Source organism: Mustela erminea, chromosome 9 (assembly GCF_009829155.1).
Source record: "Mustela erminea isolate mMusErm1 chromosome 9, mMusErm1.Pri, whole genome shotgun sequence".
In the NCBI taxonomy this organism is placed as follows: Eukaryota; Metazoa; Chordata; class Mammalia; order Carnivora; family Mustelidae; genus Mustela; species Mustela erminea.
Window position 1 is genome coordinate 113,031,455 of NC_045622.1, and position 19,632 is coordinate 113,051,086.

The window sequence follows — 19,632 nt, forward strand, 5'->3', positions numbered from 1 at the left end:
GGTGGCCACCCCGTGTGCCCCGTCACGGAGGGAGCCGTGCACGTGCACAGGCACCGGCTGGGGTCCGGCTGCTGTGCCAGGGGACATCTGCGTGCCGTAGGCTCGGCGTGGCAGTGCACCTGGGGCACCTGGGCCCCATCGCCCCCGGTCCTGGTGAGACACTGGGGGCAGAGGCCACCTGCAGGAGCCAGGAGAGGAGCCGGGCTCCTGGGCGAGCACTCGGTGGAGGCAGGAGCAGCTGTGCTGGCAGGGCTGGGGCTGGGGCTGCGTCCAGGTCCCAGAGCCCGAGCCGGAGCAGGCATCACAGGCCCTGACACCACCTGGCGCTGGGCCCGCTGCTGCCTTCGGCTGGAGTCCGCTGACTTTGATGTCCCCTGAGGACCCTGGCCCGGGCAGGCGCCGTGGCCCACGGGTGTCCTGCCACCATCCGCTCTCTCCTGGGTCGGAGGGTGTTTTAGGGGATGTGGCCCCTTTCACACAGGTCTGTGGGTTTTGTGCTGTCACCCAGCCCTTGTGTGGGCGAGTGAGCGCCGGGGCAGCAGCGTGGGACAGAGAAGACAGACTGGAGGGCACAGGGCGGGGGGCGGGAGACCCTCGGCCGCTGCGGTCCTGCGGTGAGCGACGGGAGCGTCCCTCCCCTCGGAGGGCGGGCGGCCCTGCCGACGGGCTGTGGATGGCATCCAGGACCTGCGGGGGGGGGGGTGGGGGCGGGGAGCGTGCGTCTCCGGAGGACCCAGGAGCGGCCGCACTGGAGGTGCAGGCTGGGTTTAAGGTGGCCGTTCGGACGGGTTGAGCGAGGACGTGTGATGGGCGTCGCCGGCGTCTGCCGTGCGTGACGCCCACGGGCCGCGCACGGGACGGGGCCGGTCCTGGACGTGTACACGTGTGTGCCCCACCGCACGGAGCCCTCTCCACAGTCCAGGAAGTGAACGTCCCCGTCACCCCCTTCCAGGTGACCCCGGCCGGCCCCTCTCCGTATGGATCAGTGACATTTTCCGGCCACTCGTGTAGCGAAATCCCCTCCGCACGGGTCTGCGGTCGCACCCCGCTGTGTATGTCGGAGGTCGTTCCCGCGTGTCCTCCGGTGGGACTCCGTGCCCCGGGCAGGCCTCTGCTGGCCCATCTGTCCCCCGGCCGGGGGCCGTGAGGGCGGCTTCCCCACGTTGGCTGATGCGGACGAAGCTGCGGAACGTGTGTGTGTGCAGGGGTGCACAGACACGCTTTCTCCTCAGCGCAGCGCCGGGGCCGGACGACACGTGTGTGTTTACATGTGTCGGTCGTGCCGTGCGGCAGTGCGCCCACCAGTACCAGTGCCGGCTGCAAGCGGGAGCCCTGGAGTCTGGCCCTCGTCAGCCTGGGCGCGCGGGCTCTGCGGTCGCCCTTCTAAGGGAGCGAGCCCGTTGGCTCGTGGGGTCTCACACCGCCTTTCCTCGGGGCCTAGCAGCCACCAGCGCCTTTTTTGTGCGGACTGCTCTGCGGCGAGGAGGGTCTGCTCGGGCCGTTTGCCTGTTTTCTACGGGATTCGGTCTCGTTCAGTCATGGGGGCATCACACCTTCCGGATGCAAGTCCCTTGTCGGACACGCTGTCGGAGGGTGTCCCACGAGCATCAGCCGGCCGGGCCGCGCGGGCTCACGGGGTGGGGGCTGCCGCTCGCTTCAGGTCCCCCGGTTCCATCTGGGGAAGCCCCGTGTGCCGTGTCTTCGGGTCCCTTCATCCGCGCTCCTGCTGCCTTCGCTGGGCTGTCGCCCCACCCCAAGCGCTTTTCGTCGCAAAGCGCTATAGATTGTGCGTCCGGAAGGTCAATGTGGGTCTGAAAGCAAGTTCCCTGTGCCTCCCTGACATGCTCAGTGTCCCCTGCGGGGTCTGGAGCGGGTGGGGGCACCGCTGCGCTGACCTCCTGTTGTCCGGCCACGCTGGGGTCCTTTTCGGTTGGTCGCTTCACTCTGGCTCGCACTGTCCTCCCGTGAAGGCGCGGTTCCGGCTGGACGCGGCGGCGTGTGAGCTCCGCCTTCGCTGGTGCTGCATGGTTTTGGACGCTTGTAGCTGCTCTCGGGCGTGTTCCGTGCACTGGCTGTGGAAGTGGCTGCTCCTCTTGGGTTCTCGTCTGTGTGGTTGGTTTCCCGGGGCTGCGGCGCGGTTCCGCGTGGAGCTGGTTCTTCTCGCTGCAGCGCAGACCTTCTCGAGTATCACGCGTGACGCCTGGTTCTGGGTGTTCCACTCTGGCTAGTGGCAGAGGGGTTCTTCCCGCACCACATGCGCCTCGAGGACTGTGCCTCTACCCCTTCCAGGTGGTTCGCCCCCACACGCATCCCGGCCAGTGCTTGGCCAAGGACCCCCTGAGGCCCACAGCACACCGCGCAGCTCTCTTCTTAGGGTGCCCTGCGCCTCCGCCTCTGGCCTCCCCGGCTTCCTGGCGGAGACTGGTCAGTTCAGGGCCCCGCTGGGCTTCTCCCCGTGGTGCGGACTGACCTTGTGTGCTCCTGCCCCAGGCTCGCTGTGCTTTGCTGTCTGGCGTCTCGGGTCCTGAAAGCTGTCCCAGGTGTTATTCAGTGTCTTGTTTTCAGCAGGAGGTAAAATCCGGTCCCTGTTAACTGCACCTTGACCAGGGTGAAAGCCCCGACTGGAAGTTCTGTTTTGAACTTCTGTGCACGCTTCTCTGACACTTCGCAAAGCCAAGCGAGGTTTGAAATTGCTCTGATTTCCCCCGGCTCGCTTTCTGCGGTGTGTGATCGCGGTGGCCCGTTTGTTGGCAGAGAAGGGCAGCCCTAACGTCGGGCAAGCCCTGCTTCTGCTCGCTCCTTCGGTGTGACGTGTGTAGGGGTGGGGTGCACGCTGCCTGCCCCCGCGGCCCCACGGAGCTTCCATCCACACGCCCCCGGCCAGCCTGCTGATACAGTACCAGGCCTGGCGGGACGGTGGGGCTCCAGCCTGCCACCGTGCAGGGCCAGCGGCGGAGCACACGTGAGGAGAAGACCCGCGACACACCGGGTGAGAGGGACAGCTCCCGAGGACGCCTGTCTCCCCCGTGCCTCCTCTGGAGGAGTGGAAGTCCTTCCCCAGGCCAAGCAGAGGCGGGCCTGGGTGTGAGGAGGCGGGACACGGTCTCAGCCGCAGAGCACTCCCCGCCACCCAGTAGTTCAGGAGAAGTCCCGACACATCCTCGTTCGTAGACTTCGCTCTGAAGGTACACGTGTGCCCCGCCAAGCCCTCCTTGCGTGTGTTGTGAAAGCCCGTGGTGCCTGGAGGAGCCCGGGGGCACCCTCACCCTGGGGCGCGCCTGTGTGTCCCAGGTCCCCTCGGAAGGCCCGCGTGCAGAGCCAGAGCCCTTGCCGTCTGTGGAGATGCACGGAGGAGGACGCGCTTGCCGTCGCTGGGGACGAGAGCGTGGCGCTCCGGACCTGGCTGAGCCCTGCCTCGGTTGGGTAGCCGGGGTGTCCTGGGGGCCTGACTCTGCTGCACAGGTCACACTCACACGGGCTCTGCGACACCGTGTGTGGCACCATACGTGTCGTCATGCCTTTGCCGCATTAGCCGCTCCAGGGCAGCCCCGTGCCCTGAGGAAGGGCGCTGCCAAGGACGCCGCAAGCCCACGTGTCCGAGGTGGGCCTGGGTCTGGGCTGCAGGCAGAATTTGCGTCCAGACACGACTGTGTGGTTAAGGGCGAGGTTTCAGTGGACCTAGGGGCCCTGGGCTCGCTCTCTGCATTCACACCCAGTGTGACCCTAATCTGCCTGTCCTCCCCCCCATCATCGGAGCTACTCGGAAGCCGACTCTGGGTGCCCTGACAGGATAGGGCCGCTTCTCCCTGAGCAGAGCGCGGCTCGCAGGTCAAAGCAGGCCTTGCCACGACATCACACAGCCGGGCAGCATCCGTGTTTCTCTAGCTCCTTACGACGCCTTTCACTGCTTGGATTCAAGGAGGTCCACGTGTTGTAGTTCGCTGACGGGCTTTATAATTCTCTTTTGTAGCTTTGTACTTTGAAATGATCATAAACTCACAAGAAGGTGCCCCAGAGAAGCCGGTGTCCCATTCGGCCAGCCCTTGAGTGGTGACACTGTGGGCAGCTGCGTTGTCAGACGGTGGCGTTGGCACAGCACTGTTCCCTCGGTTGCAGACTTGACTCAGCGAGTCCCTCAGTCCGCACGCCCTTCTCTTCTCCCGCTGTGGCCCCCCGAGGAGAGCCGGCGGCGTCTGTGCTGTTCCCGCCATGCCGGCGACACAGTGCAGCACGTTCCCCCGTGTGTCCTGTCCGTCGTCGGCTGTCCCAAGACACTAGCTGGACGGAGTTCTCATCCGGGGAGCAAGACTCCTCACGGGGGGCGGCGTCTCTCCAGCGGGAGGCTTGTGCTCTCAGGCCGTCTGTGACCTGCTTGGGGACTGTCGACCACTGCCCAGAATCGCTCCTTTGTTAGGCGTTACAAAGGCCACGCGGCAGCCTCCTGTCCCCGGTGGTCGACGGAGTAGTCGCGGAAGGAAAACCTGCCCCTTTCCAACTAGCCAGGCCCCTGGAGGAGCAGGACTATGCTGCCTGCCCTTCCACTGGCCGGCCTTCAGAATTCCGATGCGGATTTGCTTCTGCGCCGCCCTGGCGTCCAGGGGTGAACATGAAGTGTTTGTGTGGGAAGTAGCGTTGCATCGGGACTCACACACCGCTGTGTTCCAAGCCATGGGGTGGTTGTCCTTCCCGAGGTCGTCAGCCGCCCCGCCCTTGGCCAGGGCATGTCTCCAGGCTAGCTCTGAGTCGGTGATGCTGACCGGCCGGCCGCACACAGCGTTGCGTCCTTTCCCCAGAGAGCAGGGTGCACCCCTGGAGCCCAAACTCCAGAGCCCGCCTGGCTAGCGCAGGGCCGCGACGTGTGGAGGCCGCAGCCTGCACGTCAGGCTCTCCACTTCTGAGCTGGCCGCGTTTCCTTGGCCTTCTCAGTGGACGACGTAGAAGAGGTGTGAGTGTGGAGAGCCCAGGAGGTCTTCTGGGTGTTTCAGGACCTCCTCTTCGTCTGCCTCTCCACGCCGTAGGGCTCATTCTCGGCCGTACCCACCCCCCACGCCCATCCCACACCAACCGTACCCACAAGAGGAGCACAAGGAACGGAGCCCCGCGTGTGGGAGGGCGTGCAGGCTGGACCCCGCACCCCGCACGGTCGGCGGAATGGAAGCCGGGCAGCAGCTGCTGGAAGACGTCGTGGCGGTTCCTGCAGAAGTTGAGAATGGAATGACCGTGTGATCGGGGAGTTCCTCTTCTAGTTATGCACCCAGAGAACCGAAAGCAGGGATGCGTGTGGACGCTTGCACGCCCGTGTTCACAGCTGCTGACCCACGGGAGCAGCCCCCACGTCCATCAATGGACACGTGGGTATACGTGGTCCATCCACACCACCAGTCTGTCCCTCGGTCCCACGGAGGGACACACGAACACCTGCCACAGCTGGATGGACTTGGGGGACGTGGTGAGGAGTGAAATAGGCCAGACACAGAGGGACAAATACTGCAGGATCCCACCCCGATGGGGTCCCTGGTGTCTCCAGATTCGCAGGGACAGAGAGTGGACGGTGGTGCCAGGGGCCAGGGGAGGGATGGGGATCGGTGTCTCAGGGGGACAGAGAGTAGATGATGGGGCCTGGGGGGTGGTATTTCATGAGGACAAGGTTTCTGTTTGGGAAGATGGAAAGTTCTGGAGACCCTTGGTAAGGATGGCTTCACAACATGCTTAATGCATCTGATCTGGTGAAGATGGTACATTTCTGTGCATTTTTGCTATGATAAAAAAGAAGACTGTTTCGAAATGTTGATCTTTTAAATACAAATGGATGAAAGACGTAAACGTGGACAGGAAACCGTCACAGCCCTAGCAGGACCGCCCCAGCACCCTCCCTCCGTGACCTCTTGGTCGCGAGCCGCTTCTTGCTGGACGAGTCCCCGGAGGCCAGGGAAACAGAAGCAAAACTGAACCACCGGGACGTCAGGATGCAGAGCTTCTGCGCAGCAGAGGAGAGTGGCCAGGACCACAGGGGTCTCCCGAGCGGGAGACGTGTCTGCAAGTGACGCACCCGGTAAAGGGTCCGTGTCCACAACCTGTAAAGAACTCCCCAAACTCAGCCCTCAGACAGCAGACAGTGCAGTTAAGAAATGGGCAGGAGACACGAACACTTTCCCAAGAAGACCCCCGACGGCCCACAGAGACGGAAAAGACGCTCAACCTCACTCAGCGTCGGAAAACGCATCGAAACCGCAGCGAGACGCCACGTGGCGCCTGTCAGAACGGCCGGAGCGAGTCGGGAAACGCCAGGCGTCGGCGAGGACGCGGACAAAGGGGAGCCTCGTCCCTGCGGGCGGGACGCGAGCTGGGGCAGCCGCGCGGGGACGTGGCGGGGAGGGTCCTCGGGGAGGGGACATGGAGCTGCCGCCGCCCCCGCGGTCGCGGGCTGGGGACTCCCCCGAAGGATACAGAGAGAAGCCGTGAGGGGCTCGCGCGCCCCAGCGTTCCCAGCAGCGCTGTCGACAGCAGCCGGACGAGGGAGACGGTCCACGTCCGTCTCCGCGGACGAGTGGGTACAGACGGGGTGTGTCCGTATGTCCGGGGCATCCCTCGGCCGTCAGAAAGCACGACCGCTCGCCGTTCGCGGTGACGTGCGTGGAGCCCGAGAGGCTTTTCAAATAAAGATTTTACTTGTTGATTGATCGAGCGATTGATCGGTCTGAGACAGGAGGCGCACGGCCGTGAGCGGGGGCAGGAGCGCAGGGCGAGGGACGAGCGGACGCCGAGCCGAGCACAGCGCCCGAACCGGGGCTCGATGGAGCCCGAGGGTGTGCTCCGTGGAAGGACGTCCGCCGGAGAGAGCCCGCGATCGTGTGAGCTCACTCGTGTGGAGCGCGACGGGCGGGACAGATGAGCTTAGGGCACGGGAGAGAGACAGGAGGAGGCCGAGCGCGGGAGACTCTCCGTGAGGCGGATGGAGGCGGCGGGGGCCGGGCTGGCTGCGGTGGGCGTCCGGGAGGGCACCGGCTGCGCCGAGCACTGGCTGTTGTCGGTGCGGAATCCCCGAATTCCGCGCCGGAACCCGGCACTGCGCTGTATGCCTGCGAACGAGAATTTAAATAAAAATTAGGAAGAAAAGATAAATTGTAATTTCTAAGTGTTGATATTTTTCTGCAGGTAGCTTCGTGTAGCCCCCAGTCCCACGTCTTCACGGGAGACGTGTTAAGTTAGGCCAGAGCGTCTTCCCGTTCCCCTTCCTCGTACGCCTGAGTCGGAGTGCTGCTGTGGTGTCGTCGGCTCCGTGGACGTCCTTAGCGCCGTTGGCTGTGGCAGAAGCGCCTGGAGAGCTTGTTCACCCACATGCCGGCTTCAGTGCAGAGTGCGCAGGCTGGTGGGGCTGGGGGTCCTGAGAGCTGGCATTTCAGGCAGCTTCCAGATGCTGCTGCTAGTCTGGGAGCGCTTGGGAAGCCTCCACGGGCCCGAGCTCCTTGTGCGCACCACAGCAGGCCTGTTCACCTCCACACGGTCAGCAGGTGCGGCCGGCGATGGTCGGGGAGGGCGGGGGGCTGCCTGGCCTCAGCCCGTGTCTCCAGATGGTACCCAGTGTTCCCTAGGACAGTATCGCCCCCAGCTGAGAACTTCCACTTGGAAGACACTTGGGGTGGGTCTGGGGTCTTCGGCTCACCTTTTCTCTTTGAGCAAACTTGGCCGACCTCGCTCAGGCCACCAGCCAGCACGGGACATCATGGATGGGCGGCGTAGACAGCACCCTTAGTCTCATGGGGTCCTGGCTGCTTTAGGTGTTGGGGGTTTGGGGGCGGAGATCAATTTCTCTCCTTCAAGGTCACCCATCCCATCGTGGGGCCCACCCCACGGCCTCACTGCCCCTCATCGCCTCCCAGAGGCCCCGAGTCCAGACACCAGCCCCTGGCAGGTAGGAACGGTTGGCCACACGCATTCCGTCTGTAACAGTGGCTCCTGATGGAAAGTGTTGTTCGGAGTCTGATGAAAATACAGCTTCCCCCGCAGCTAGCTGTCTTGTGCAGGGAGTTGTCCGTGTCCCAAGTGCACTGGTAGACGGTGAGTCCCCCGTGGGCAGCTGTGCCTTCGTGTGCGCCCGTTCCCTGCGCCGTGTCATTGTCTTCAGGTCACCTGCTGCTTTCGCTAAAATGCCTTCTCTTCCCTTCTTAAAAAACTTCGTCTTTTCAAATTGGCGGATAATTTCCAGGCAGATGTCAAGTGTGCCGTTAGCTGAGTCTTGACAGATGCGAGCACCCTGTGCTTCAACCCCCAGCCCGGAACATTCTGTCCTCCCGGTGTCCCTGCCGCCCCCCTCCTGAGAGGGATTGATTTCGGCGAAGATCAGCTGCACCTTTTGTAGAGCTTCGTATGAATGGAGCCGTGTGGACCTGCCGTCTTCTTGCTGGCACTTCCCTCACCTGGTGTCTGAGGTTGAGCGCGGGGTGCGTCTCACTGGATACGTCCGGCGTCTGGGGGCGGAGCCGTGTCTGTGGAATGAACAGCCCAGAATCCGTCGGCTCCTCCGGTGGTGGACTCCGCGCTTGTTCGCGGCATCTGGCTGCCGTGGTGGCGCCGCCGCGAGCGCCCGGCGCGCCCTCGTGAGCACACTTCGTTGCCGTTGGCTGAGTGCTCGGGCTCGGGCCTGCCGGTCTGGAGCGGATGGCGGGTTCCGCTCTAGGGCCAGCTGCCAGCGGTGCTCTTGGGCGGCTGTGCCGGGTCCTGCTCTCGGCCGCAGCGTGGCAGCATGCGGGTGCCCTGCCTTCTCACCCGCGCTCGGGGCTGGGTGTGTCTGATGTCAGCCCGTCTTGTTGGGGGTGGATCACCTGCGCTTCTCTGCCGACCCGCAGTTTCTCGTGTTTGTCTGCTAGTCTGGTAGCTTCCGTGGTGACATGTGCCGGGCTTTGCCCCTTGGGGCTTGTGCGCACGACCCCGAGATCAAGAACCTGAGCTGAGATCAAGAGTCGGACGCGTAACCCACGGAGTCACCAGGCGCCCCTTAACTTGCGACGTTGTCGTTGCTGTTGGTGGTTGCCCTTTTCCCGTTGAGAAGGTTCCCTTCTCGTCCGTCCTGCTGGGAGCATAAGCGCACGATTTGCCATGTCCTGTCGAGTCATCTCTTCCTCCTTTAGTCTGGAAATGTGGTGGGTTCTATTCCCCGGTCCTCACGTGCCAGCTGAGCTCAGACTCCAGACACGGAGCTTTCCTGGTTTTGATGCTCCTCCTTTATACGTCGCTGCATTGGTTCTGCCAGTGGTTTTTTTCTAAGTTTTCATTTATTTATTTGACAGATCACAAGTAGGCAGAGAGGCAGGCAGAGAGAGAGGAGGAAGCAGGTTCCTGCTGAGCTGAGAGCCCGATGCGGGGCTCGATCCCAGGACCCTGAGACCATGACCTGAGCCGAAGGCAGCGGCTGAGTGCTCAGGCTCGGGCACTGAGCCCCCCAGGCACCCGCTAGTATTTTCTTAGGGAGTTTTACCCGCGTTCCTGCGGGGCAGTCTGTAACTGATCTTCCCTCGTGCTGTTCTTCCTCAGCCGCCCTGACCGGCTGCGTGCTGTTTCCTCGTCTGTCTCCTGAGAACGTGTGTGTAAGAATGGTTCTCTCCCTGTCTTTGTCCAGGTGGTGGGGGGAGAGGCAGAGGGAGACCCTCAAGCAGACTCCGCACTGAGTGCAGAGCCCGACATGGGACTCGATCCCACGACCCCGAGGTCAGGACCTGAGCCGAAACCAAGAGTCAGCGGACGGAGCCCCCCAGGCGCCCCCAGTATTACTCCTCTGTGTATTTGGTAGAATTCACTCACAAAGCCGCCTGCTTCTGGCATTTCCTTGTAGAAAGGTTTTTAATTATAAATTCAGCCTTCCTATTTGTTCTTTTGTCCATTTGGGGAACTTACGTTTGTACAAGAGTTTGTGTGTGTCATTTCCGCCCACACTCGGTGGTCCCCGCCCGCGGGCCCCTGGATCGTCGCGTGGCCTAAAGGCCTTGCCACGTGCCGCGTCGCTCTTGCGTCGGGTCTGTTGCTCAGGCTCTCGTTTCTCCCGGTTATGGTAACGTTCGTTGCTGCTTTGTGTGCCTGTGCGCGTGCGTGGGTGCGCGCGTGTCAGATGGGTGGCGGCAAGCGTGGCCAGAGCTCCGGCTGTTCACCCTTCCTTGCAGAGTGCCGTGCCGCTCCGGCCTGCGGCTGCTCTGCGGCTGGCTCAGCAGGCCCCTTGGAGGCTGGGTGAGGCCTGGCGAGGGCAGCTCTGGGGAGACCTTCCTCCGGGCTGCCGCAGCCCTGCTCCTCACGCGGCTTCCAGGGCAGCGGGCGGGCGCCTCTGTGGATGCCCTCCGTGTCTGCTCTGGGGGCGGCAGGGCCTGCCATTGCCTGTACCTGCTCTTTGCCAGGCCCTGTGGGGGGCCCTGCGTGCCCTTGTCGGAGTGGTTGGTCAGAGGCTTAACTGGCTCCGTCCTTCTTTCTGGAGGCCCTTCTCCGGGCCAGCAGCCCAGCTGTCTGGTACGCGGCCCTGCATGTCCCAGCAGCCCCAGCTCTGACCCTGGCCTCTGTCCAAGGCCACGGGGCCTGCATGGCTCCGCCTTCCCGCACCCCAGCCTCCGGCACACGGTGGCTCGCGGCTCACCCTCGGGTCGCCTGCTCTCGGGCGCCGTCCCGAGCCACCAGCGTGCTGTCCAGCATCTGACGCCCACTGCTTTGTGATTCACCCAGTTTGTAGCTGCTGGTGATGGAGGGGTCCGCCCGGGACCCGCCGCCCTGCCGTCACGCACCCGAATGTCTCCTCATTCCTTTTTGATCCAAAGAACTCCTTTCTCTCTTGTGTTCCCTGCCACGTTGGCTTTGTGTCCCTTCCGACCGCGCCTGCATTTCAGGGGCTCATTTCTGGTTCGGCCTGCGAGCTCTTCGCCCCTCTCTTCCGATCTTAAGTTACTTGACTGCTGAGACGGCCTCACTTGTGCGCGTCTTTCCGGGCTGTTTCGACGGTCGGGGGCTGCTCATCCTGTCGTGTCTTCTTCTGTGTCGTTGGACTCCGCCACAGAGCCCTTCCCATGTGCTGCTCAGTGAAGCCTGCGCTTTCCCGCGCCACTCGTCGGGGTGCCGGGCCCGTTTGCCTTCCTGCCTGACCGTGTGGCGCTCCCTCTGCCGTGACTGGTTTTGGCTAAGTGATTCAGACCCTGTGTCTCCTCAGAGGTGTCTCTGTTGGAGGGGGGAGGCCCTAGACAGGCCAGGGGGAGGCGGCGGGAGTGACCCGCGGGTAATGGGTCCGTCGGGGGCGTCGGGATGAGCGTGTGCACACCGTGTTGCGGCGGCAGGTGAGCACACACGCGTCTCCCTGCTGTCCGGGGACCAAGGAGGGGACCGCCCGGCAGCCGGCTGTCAGCTTCTCATCTTCTGCAGTAGAAGGGGCCAGGGCTCCCTGGAGAAATGGCTGGTTCTGATCGCAGGGCAGGCCGTGAAACACGGTGAGCCCGGGCGACCTGCTGCTGCTCTGCTGCGGCCCCCCAGGCTAGTCCTCCCCTCCCGGGGGACTCCGTCTCGCCAGGGCAGGTGTGGCCATCCCATTAGTGGGTCTGCCCTGGGCCGGCAGCAAGTGAAGGGGGTGCCTGAGGTCATGCAGACTCCCAGGCTGGCCCTGGGGACAGTGTCCTGCCGGGACAGAAGGAGCCTCTCTTGTCCTGCCTCCCCGGTGACTGGAGCTCTGTTGCTGGTGTCCTCGGCTGTGCCGGGCAGAGGCTGCCTTTTGCTGTGACACGTTGATCTGTCCTTTCCGTGGCTTTGGGGGCCCTTGCAGAGTTGGGTTGAACTTGGACAGATGAGAAGGTCAGCAGGGCCCTTTGTGGGATGGAGGGCAGAGCCAAGCTGGGCATACGGGCGCAGGAGCCCGGCGGACTTGGGCCATGCTCTGTGCTGGGTGCGGCTTCTCAGAGGAGCCCGTGGGGCCGGGCCATCACTGTCTGTGGTCAGAACTGAAGCCAGGGCTGAGCGGAGCGCCGTCCTCTTCCAGATGCGGGCCCTCCTGTGCTCTACGGTCTCCCGGGTCGAGAACGGCTGCAAAGAAGGCCTTGGGCACTCGGCTTCTTGGCAGCCCCACAGGAAGGCGCTCTGGGCATTCTGTGGAGACCTGCTCTTCAGAAGTAGCCTCTGCCCAGTGCCCACTCACTGCCCCTCGGGACGCCCCGGGAGCCGGCCAGCCTTGTCTTTCCAGGGCCTGTGAGTGTCGGTGGGCCGCGGGCCCTGGCCTGTGCTCGCAGACGTGCGGCCAGCCTGTCTGTCTGCAGCCCGGCGTCCCGGCCCCGCCGCTGTCTTGTCTCAGCTCGGCTGGGGTCAGGCGAGGGGTGTGTGTCGGCCACACGAGCTCCTGGGGCAGAGCTGCTGCCTGCCCTGTCAGAAGGGCCATGTGGTGCCACCCTGGGCCTCGCCGATGGGTCCTTCCCAGCCATCTCCTGGGCAGTGGCCTTCATCCCACATGGTGCCCGCAAGGCGCCACTTTGAAAAGGCCATTGAGACACTCCCTCATTTAAGCGGACTTGGCCAGCCCTCGCCTGCAGAAGGAGCAGCTGCTTGCCCCCCCGCCCCCCCCCCGCCGTGTCCTCATTGGCTGGTGTCCTGGAGGGGAGGAGGGAGGAGCCGGAGGAGGGAGGCTGTCCGCCGCCCCGGCTCCCACTTGCCCTGCCGGTCCCTGCGCTGCCCCAGCATGCTTGGAGATCCCAGCAGTCTCCCCACAGACCGAGCTCTGCTCAGCCAGCCCGCCAAAGCCGGACTCAGCTGCAAAATGGTGCTTCAGGCTGTTGGCAAAGTGCTCAGGTGAACGGGGCGGGGGCGGCGGGGGCGGTCGGGGGTCCCTAGTCCCGGCCCGGGCTCAGCCTGGGGAACAGTGGCTGTAATTGCGGGCGGCGTGTAGCCGCGGGGCGGGGCGGGGGAGCCCTGGGATTTGGACGGGAACTTTGTTTGGAGCCAGGCTTTCCCTGAGTGCCGGCACGTCCCGTGCTCGTGTCCTGTCGCTCGTGGCGGAGCTTGTGCTCCCAGAGGGGGTGCGGCCCTGCAGGCTCTGGGGAGGACGAGGGGCCCGCCGGTGAGCCGGCTCCCTCCTCGCGGTTAGCCATGTCTGTGACCACGGCAGTCCTGCCTTGCCCTCTCCCAGGCCTGCCAGACCAGCGTGGTGTCTGTCCGGTTGTCCCCAGGTGGGATGACCGGAAACTGTCCCTGAGTAGCCTTGTCCAGAGACCTGACCATGGGACACAGCTGTCTGCTCTAGGGGCCGTTTCTGACAGCTTTTTAAATTGCTTTTTCTGACCTGTGGAGGGGTCTGGAGACACTCTCTCCAGTGCTGGTTCTGCGTCTGGGTGGAAGCTGCTTCGGGCGCTGGCGGAGCGAGCGTGGCCTGCTGGTGGGAGTGTGTGGGGGTGGCGGGCAGCAGCAGGCTGGCCTGACCCTCGAAGGGGGCGGTCCTGTGCTGTGCCGGGGCGCTCGGAGGGGCTGCCGGACACCCGTGCTGACAGGAGCCCGTGCCGGAATGGGTCACGGTGTAGACTCAGACCCAGCTTCCTGCGGTACGAACCTCTTAGGTTGGCCTGAGAACAGCGGGTCATCATTTTTAAAATGGAAAGGGAATGTCTCTTGCTGTTCCAGTTCTGTCTTTGATTGTACCCAAGCTGGGCAGGCCTCTGGGTGACGGTCTGAGTGGGGAAGCCAAGCCCAGCTGGTGGTCGGCATGGGGCGACCCATGAGCCTCCGCCTGACCGTGGGCACCTCTGGTTTTCACCCTTCTCTTCCCCGGGATCCGTCCCCACAGCCGGTCACCTGCGTGCCACGTGGGAGGACTCACAGTGACTTCCGAGTAGAAACCAGAGACCCCACCTGTTAGCCCTGAGCTGTCCTTCCGTAACGTTAGCTTGTGAGCTTTGGAACCGTGGGTGCCGGTGTGGGTGCGTGTCCTGTGCGCATGTGCACGGTGGGAGAGAGCGAATGCGAAAGCGGGCTCTGCAGAGGACAGAGGCAAGACTGACCTGGCCGGGCGTCGGCGTGTCGCTGCAGGGGACGACCCAGGCCACTCTCACCAGGGTGCCGAGAGGACTTCTCAGGGCGGGTGACGCTTCAGCCTGGTGCCAGAGGAAGACCGCGTCCTTCGCCGATGGAGAAGTGAAAGTCTGAGGCTGGTGGCCACGCTGCGGCCCTGGCCGGGGGTCAGACGGGGCGCGCAGCACCCGATGGTGTGCACGTTGTGTCCACGGTGTCCGTGTACCTTTCTCAGTCTGCCTTGCCGTCCTCCGTCTCGACGGGTCTCGTTGTGTAGGGACACAAGGGCTTATGAAAGCTTGGTGGTTTGGGGGTGCTGACCGCCAGGCAGTTAACCCAAGACGAGAAATGACCTGCGCGCCCCTCTCCACAGCACCCGCTGGCCGTGGCCTGTGGGGATTTGATGGGGGTCCCATGGGGGGTGTCTTCCCAGCTTTTGGTTTCCGAGGCTGTGCAGCGGGAGGGAGTAGAGTGACACCAGGGCACCAGAGTGGCAAGGACGCGACACAGGCGGGCACCTCCACGTGTCCGAAGTGGTTTTCAGGCCCACTGCGTCGGAAACCTGGGGGTCGGGAGTGGTGCCAAGCCCTGGTGTTTTCACTCGGCCTGGGGCTGAGGGTGATGTCTGGTCCTGGTGAGGGCCCCGGGTGTGCCCTGACCGTCTGGGTGACAGGGCTGTCTGACGTCCCTGCAGAGCCTGGACTTCGGGCCCGGCAGCCCCATGGGGAGCAGATGGGCCTGTGCACAGGACCCGGGGGAGCTCCTGCCCCACCCAGCCTGCCACCCCAGACGGCCGCGCCGGTCGGGACCGGGCCTAGGTGCTCCCTCCTGTGTTAGCCTGATGTGGGGAGCGGCGGGCTGCGCCCAGGACCGTGGAGACCCTGCTCGTGCTCAGTCCTCAGACGCCCGCCCCGGGGGCCCCTCCTTTCCCAGGCTGCCGCCAGCTTGGGCTCTGCTGCCGTGGAGCACGGTCTCTGAGGCCTTTGCACACCATGCGTCCACCGTTCCTGCGTCCGCGCGCCCCTCGTCATCCTGCTCCCCCGCCCCGGGTCTCTGGTCTCCGTCCAGTGAGGCCGCCTCCAGACCGGCTGCGGGGCTGCGCGTCTCACTGCCCACCTCCTGCCACGCGGCGTCTCCGTGCTTCCCTTGACCTCCCACGTCTGCCCTGCCTCCTTTACAGCCAGAACCCCCGCTGTCCTGGGATGCCAGTGTCCCGGGGGCACCGCAGGGGCCAGATTGAGACAGAAGGCCGAGCAGGACTCTGAGGAAAGGCAGCGGCGGGGCGGAGGGGGGTTCTCCTGGTTCAGTGTGGCCCACCCCCCGCTGGGCGCAGTTGGCTCTGCTCTGTGCCTGGGGACCACCAGCCCCTTGCCCCACCGTGGCCGAGACCTTGAGGAGGCATCCCATGTTCCAGACCTGGCAGTTACCGATTGCTCCTGGAGCGTGGGTCCGGGGCACCCCACATCTGCCTGTGGGGGCCGGCTCTCGGTGGGGAGCGTCAGCACGGGGCCCTCGAGTGTTCCCGGCGCTCCTGGCAGGTGCTTCTCTCCTGGTGTGTCTGCCTCCCTAGGGGAGACCCCTGCTGTGGCTGTCGGGCTGCGTCACTCCTGCGCCCTTGTGTCCCCTTGCTCACACGGTGGGTTCTGTGGCGGTGCCGGCTCACAGCCCGAGGGGCCTTCCCGGTGGGACTGGTGGTATGTGTCAGGCCAAGCACGTGTGGGCCGTGGGGACTGCTGCGGAGGTGGTAAAGGTGTTGGGAGGAGGGGAGGGTGAGGTGAGGACACAGTAGAAAGATGTTCTCCGTGGAGCCTGGGCCCCTCCCAGATGGCTGGTCTGGCCTCGGAGCCCACCCGTTCGACCAGGAGTGGCGCGCAGGGTTCTGTTGGGAGGTCTCTATGTGTGCCTGTGGCCATGTTCTCCCCGCCCCCGCCCAGGGTGCCAGCCGGCCCTGTGGCAGGCCACAGCCTTGTGTCCACCATCCAGTCCCTTCGCTGCCACCCTGGGGGTCCCAGTGAGCAGTATAGGGGGAGAGCCAGAGAGGAGGAGCCCGGCCGTGCGGCCCCCAGACAGCCGTCTGGGCCGTGGCTGGACAGAGCCTGCTCCAGAGCTCAGTGCCAGTGGGGTGGGGTGCATGGGATCTTGTGTTCTCCCCCGATGTGGCCACAGGGACAGGCATCACATGGCCTGTTGCTGCCGAGGGCAGAGGAACGGGGCTGGGCCAGGGCCACTTCCAGCCCTCAGAAGGGCCAAATGGTTTGCCGCGGCCAGGGCAGAACTTGGGGTGGGAGGGCCCCGTGTGGCAGGGTTTGCAAGACCGTTCCCACACAGGGGCCCGGGCCTGTAACTTTGCGTCAGTGCCCATCGTCACTGCCTGCCTGTGGGACTGAAGGAAAGAAGACCCCGTGACCAGGCTGTGCGGAAATCTGCACTGGCTGGCCTGGGAGAGGGGCCCGTTCCAGATTGCACAGAGGTCCAGGGCTCCCAGGCCCTCCCTGGATGATGGGGACAGGGGAGCTTGGGGGAAGCAGCTTGGAAAAGTCCAGCTTGGTGGGCCTGGTGTGCACCTGCCTGTTTGCCCCGTTGCTTGCAGAACAGGTACGGACAGCAGCGGGGGAGAAGGGTGGGGAGACGGAGGCCTTCTGATCACAGACGTCGCAGCCCACGCCCTTCCAGGGCTCCTAGTCTTCCTGGAAATGGACTTGCCAGCACAAGGGTGCCACACCCTTCCTGAGGCAGAGTCCCCAAGTGGGCCTTGGTGTGGCCTCAGTGGCATCTTGTCCTGTGCCAGTTCCCGCTGCTGCTCCGGCACCAGCTGCCCATAGGCTGGTTCTGCTGCGTGGTCCTCACGTCACTTGCTGACGCGGCTCCTGGACAGCAGGACGAAGAGGAGGTCAGGCAGCCGTCTTCAGCCCGGGCCCCCTCATGCCGCATCCCCACACGTGTGATAGTAGAGTCCTCTCGACCCAGAAGTCGAGGCCTAGCATGTGTGGCGAGCTCAGGGCTGGTCCTAGCCAGGTGTGAGTCGAGGGGAGGCACAGGCAGGGGTGCGCCTAGAGCACAGGTGGGGAGGCGGGGGTCAGATGGGGCCTGGACGCAGCGGGGGGTGAGCAGGGCAGAACCGGCGCAGGCTGCAGGTGCATCCCTTGGGCTGGTCCCTCGTGCCTGGCGCTGTGGGCACAGATCGTCTTTCCAGGCCACTTCAGGCTTTCTGGCAGGGCGGCATGCGACTCAGTAGCAGAGACCAGGGTCAGGAGAAGGGTAGGGGGCAGGGAGTGAACTGGCCGCCCAGCCTCCTGGTGGAGCATCTGAGGGCATGGCAGAGCCCCCGGGCTTCCTGAGCCCTCTCAGGGCCCAGTCTTCCTCTGCGTGCTCTGGGGAGGGTCGGAGCCTTGCTGTCTTGTCCAAGGGGCCACAGGGCCCTGAGAGGCGTGTGTCCTCTCTTGTCCCCAGTGGCAAGTCCCGCCCAGCCGGACGGACCCCGGTGTCCTCACTGCGGGTGTGTGTGACAGCGCGGAAGCGACGGTCACGCGCTTGCGCTTGCTCCCGCGGCCCAGGCCGCATGCGGCCCCTCCCTGTCCCCAGGACACTGTGGCCCTGCATGGCATTGGCCACTCCCGGTGGTGCACCAGGAGGCTGAGAACACGTCGCCTTTTAAGGAGAAGATTTGCTGAGAAGCTGATGGAAAACATTTCCCTGGCATTCGGGGAGCATTTTTCCTTCCTGTTTCTCTTAAGTAAACCACTAGCAACATTTCCAAACAGACGAAAAGGACAGGGTCAGGGAGCCGCAGAGACCTCTGGCCCCACTGGAGCAAGGGCGGGGAAGGAGCACAAGGAGCCGGGTGCCCGGAGTCCTTAGGACGGCCGTGTCCGGCTCGGCCACAGCGGGCTGCGCCCCAGCTGAGACCCGCGGAGCATTCACATTTGGGCCGCCGGGCCAGAGACGGAGGCCGGGGTGAGCCGGTTTGCTTCTCCTTGCGCGGGCGCTGCAGACCCCGAGGGTGTGAGCGTGTGGGGCCCGGCCAAGTATGGCAGCCCCGAGGCCAGGTCCTCAGCCTGCCTGCCCCCAGCCCCCCAGCCCAGCCAGCACCCCGACCATAGCCCGCCAGGTGTGTGGGCGGCCTCACGGCCATCCCGACGGTCGTGTGCGCGGCTGGGCTGTGGGGCGGGCGTGCTCACTCCTGCCCCTCCTAGCCGTGGAGCACGAGGGGGCTCTGAAGGACGCGTCTGCTGGAACTCCGAGGCCTCCATCTGTCCCATCCTGTCCCCGGGGGAAGACGGACACGCTTCCCCGGAGCGTCTGCTCCTGGGGCGGGGAGGACACCTCCTTGAGAATTTATAGCCAAAGGTGGCATTTCTGGTCAGTAGGATGTCCTGACAGTATTGACCTGCGGTTTGTTTCTGCGAGTCGCGCTGGGTCCCCTTGTCGCGTTCAAAACGGAGTCGTCCCACGGAGAACCAAGAGACTCGTGCTGTTAGGCATGTTCCTTCGGTTTCTCGAACTTCCCCCAGGAACCGAATTCTAACCCTTTGACGGTAGGGGGAGTCCCTGCAGGTACAGGAGGGTTACAGCATTGCTCTGAGCTGCTCCCCAGATGGCAGGACTCCCCCTGCTCCTTCACACTGGGCGGTTGCTGCTGGGAAGGGCCATGTCCACACACGGCCCTCCACGGGATCCAGTGTCTGGGCCCATTTTCCCAGTGTGGGCTCCATTGTGACGTTCAGTGACTTATGACAGACCCAGCCTGGGCCGTGTTCCCAGCCGTGGGCTCTGGGCCACTGTCCTGGCCACTTTTCCCTCTTAGGACACGTTCTACCTTGTTTGGGCAACTAGGCTGCACACACCGCGGCCCTGGCTCTGGCCTCTGAGCGGCTGGCACGAGGCGAGTCTGGGGCCAAGGCTCCCTGCCGGGGAGGCCCTTCAGCCCCGAGAACTCTGGTTGATGGGGCATAGGTACTGATGTTTGCAGGATTTGAAGGAAAACAGACGTTTCAGAAATATGTATTTAGTCCTGTAAAAATAGCTATAACGAGCCCATTCTGTTTCTGTATGACAGTGTATTTTTGTGGAAAACAACTATTTTTGTAAGCAGAAAAAACTTCTGGTGCAAAGAGGTCATTTGCGATCTCTGTAATGCCTGGTTCATGCCCACCTCCCCGCCCCCGCCCGGATCCTGCCCTGTGGGCTTGGGGCAGAGCCCAGGTGAGCAGGATGGGGCCGTGCAGGGGAGTCCCAGGCACAGGGGCACACAGCGAGGCCTCTCTGAGGCCGGGCGGGGGGTCGGCTGCACAGAAGGATGCGGGGAGCCTGGGCCTGGAGAGCTCGGCCCTGTGTCCCACCTGGCAGCCTGCGGGCCAAGGTGTCTGCAGTGTCACGTGTGGGGGCTGGAGCCTGACTAGTGCGGCTGCCAGCCCCCCCTTCAGTGGGCCCCGAACCACCTGCCTGTCCTGGCGTCCGTGTGTAGCCCTGTGGCATCAGGCCTCTGGCATGTGTGTCCGCATCCCACATCCCGTCGTGGCGCGGGGAGCTCGGCCAGTCGGGGCGTGGGCCCCTGACAATGGCGGGGGAGGGCAGAGCAGCTTCCTTTCCATTCCTGGGGCCCGCTGGGAGCAGAGTCTCCTGGGC

At 64.3% G+C, this 19,632-nt stretch overlaps 2 protein-coding genes across 6 annotated transcripts in view; one reads left to right on the forward strand and one right to left on the reverse strand.

The window, feature by feature from the left end:
• Positions 1-19,632, forward strand: part of MOB2 (MOB kinase activator 2) — a 70,596-nt gene that overhangs the window by 40,934 nt on the left and 10,030 nt on the right. Inside the window, exon 1 of one of the 5 annotated variants that reach the window (XM_032358301.1) lies at positions 796-1,412. The exons of 2 other annotated variants lie outside the window; for them this stretch is intronic. In XM_032358301.1, coding sequence (XP_032214192.1) covers positions 1,171-1,412 — 242 coding nt within the window. In that variant the 5' untranslated portion in view covers positions 796-1,170. Of the gene's footprint in view, positions 1-795; positions 1,413-7,405; positions 8,340-12,637; positions 12,796-19,632 lie in introns of those variants that run through there. 2 more of the 5 variants (XM_032358305.1, XM_032358300.1) reach the window with 2 other exon arrangements.
• On the reverse strand, positions 6,677-17,922 carry LOC116598886. Its single transcript, XM_032358299.1, has 2 exons — positions 15,424-17,922; positions 6,677-7,079 (listed from the first exon to the last, which is right to left on the reverse strand). The coding sequence occupies exon 1, from the start codon at positions 16,778-16,780 to the stop codon at positions 15,506-15,508; it is 1,275 nt and encodes a 424-aa protein (XP_032214190.1). The 5' UTR covers positions 16,781-17,922; the 3' UTR covers positions 6,677-7,079; positions 15,424-15,505.

What these genes read in the sequence shown, in the direction of transcription:
- LOC116598886 (XM_032358299.1), bottom strand. Translation starts at nt 16,780, where the DNA reads ATGCCACTGAGGCCACACCAAGGCCCACTTGGGGACTCTGCCTCAGGA.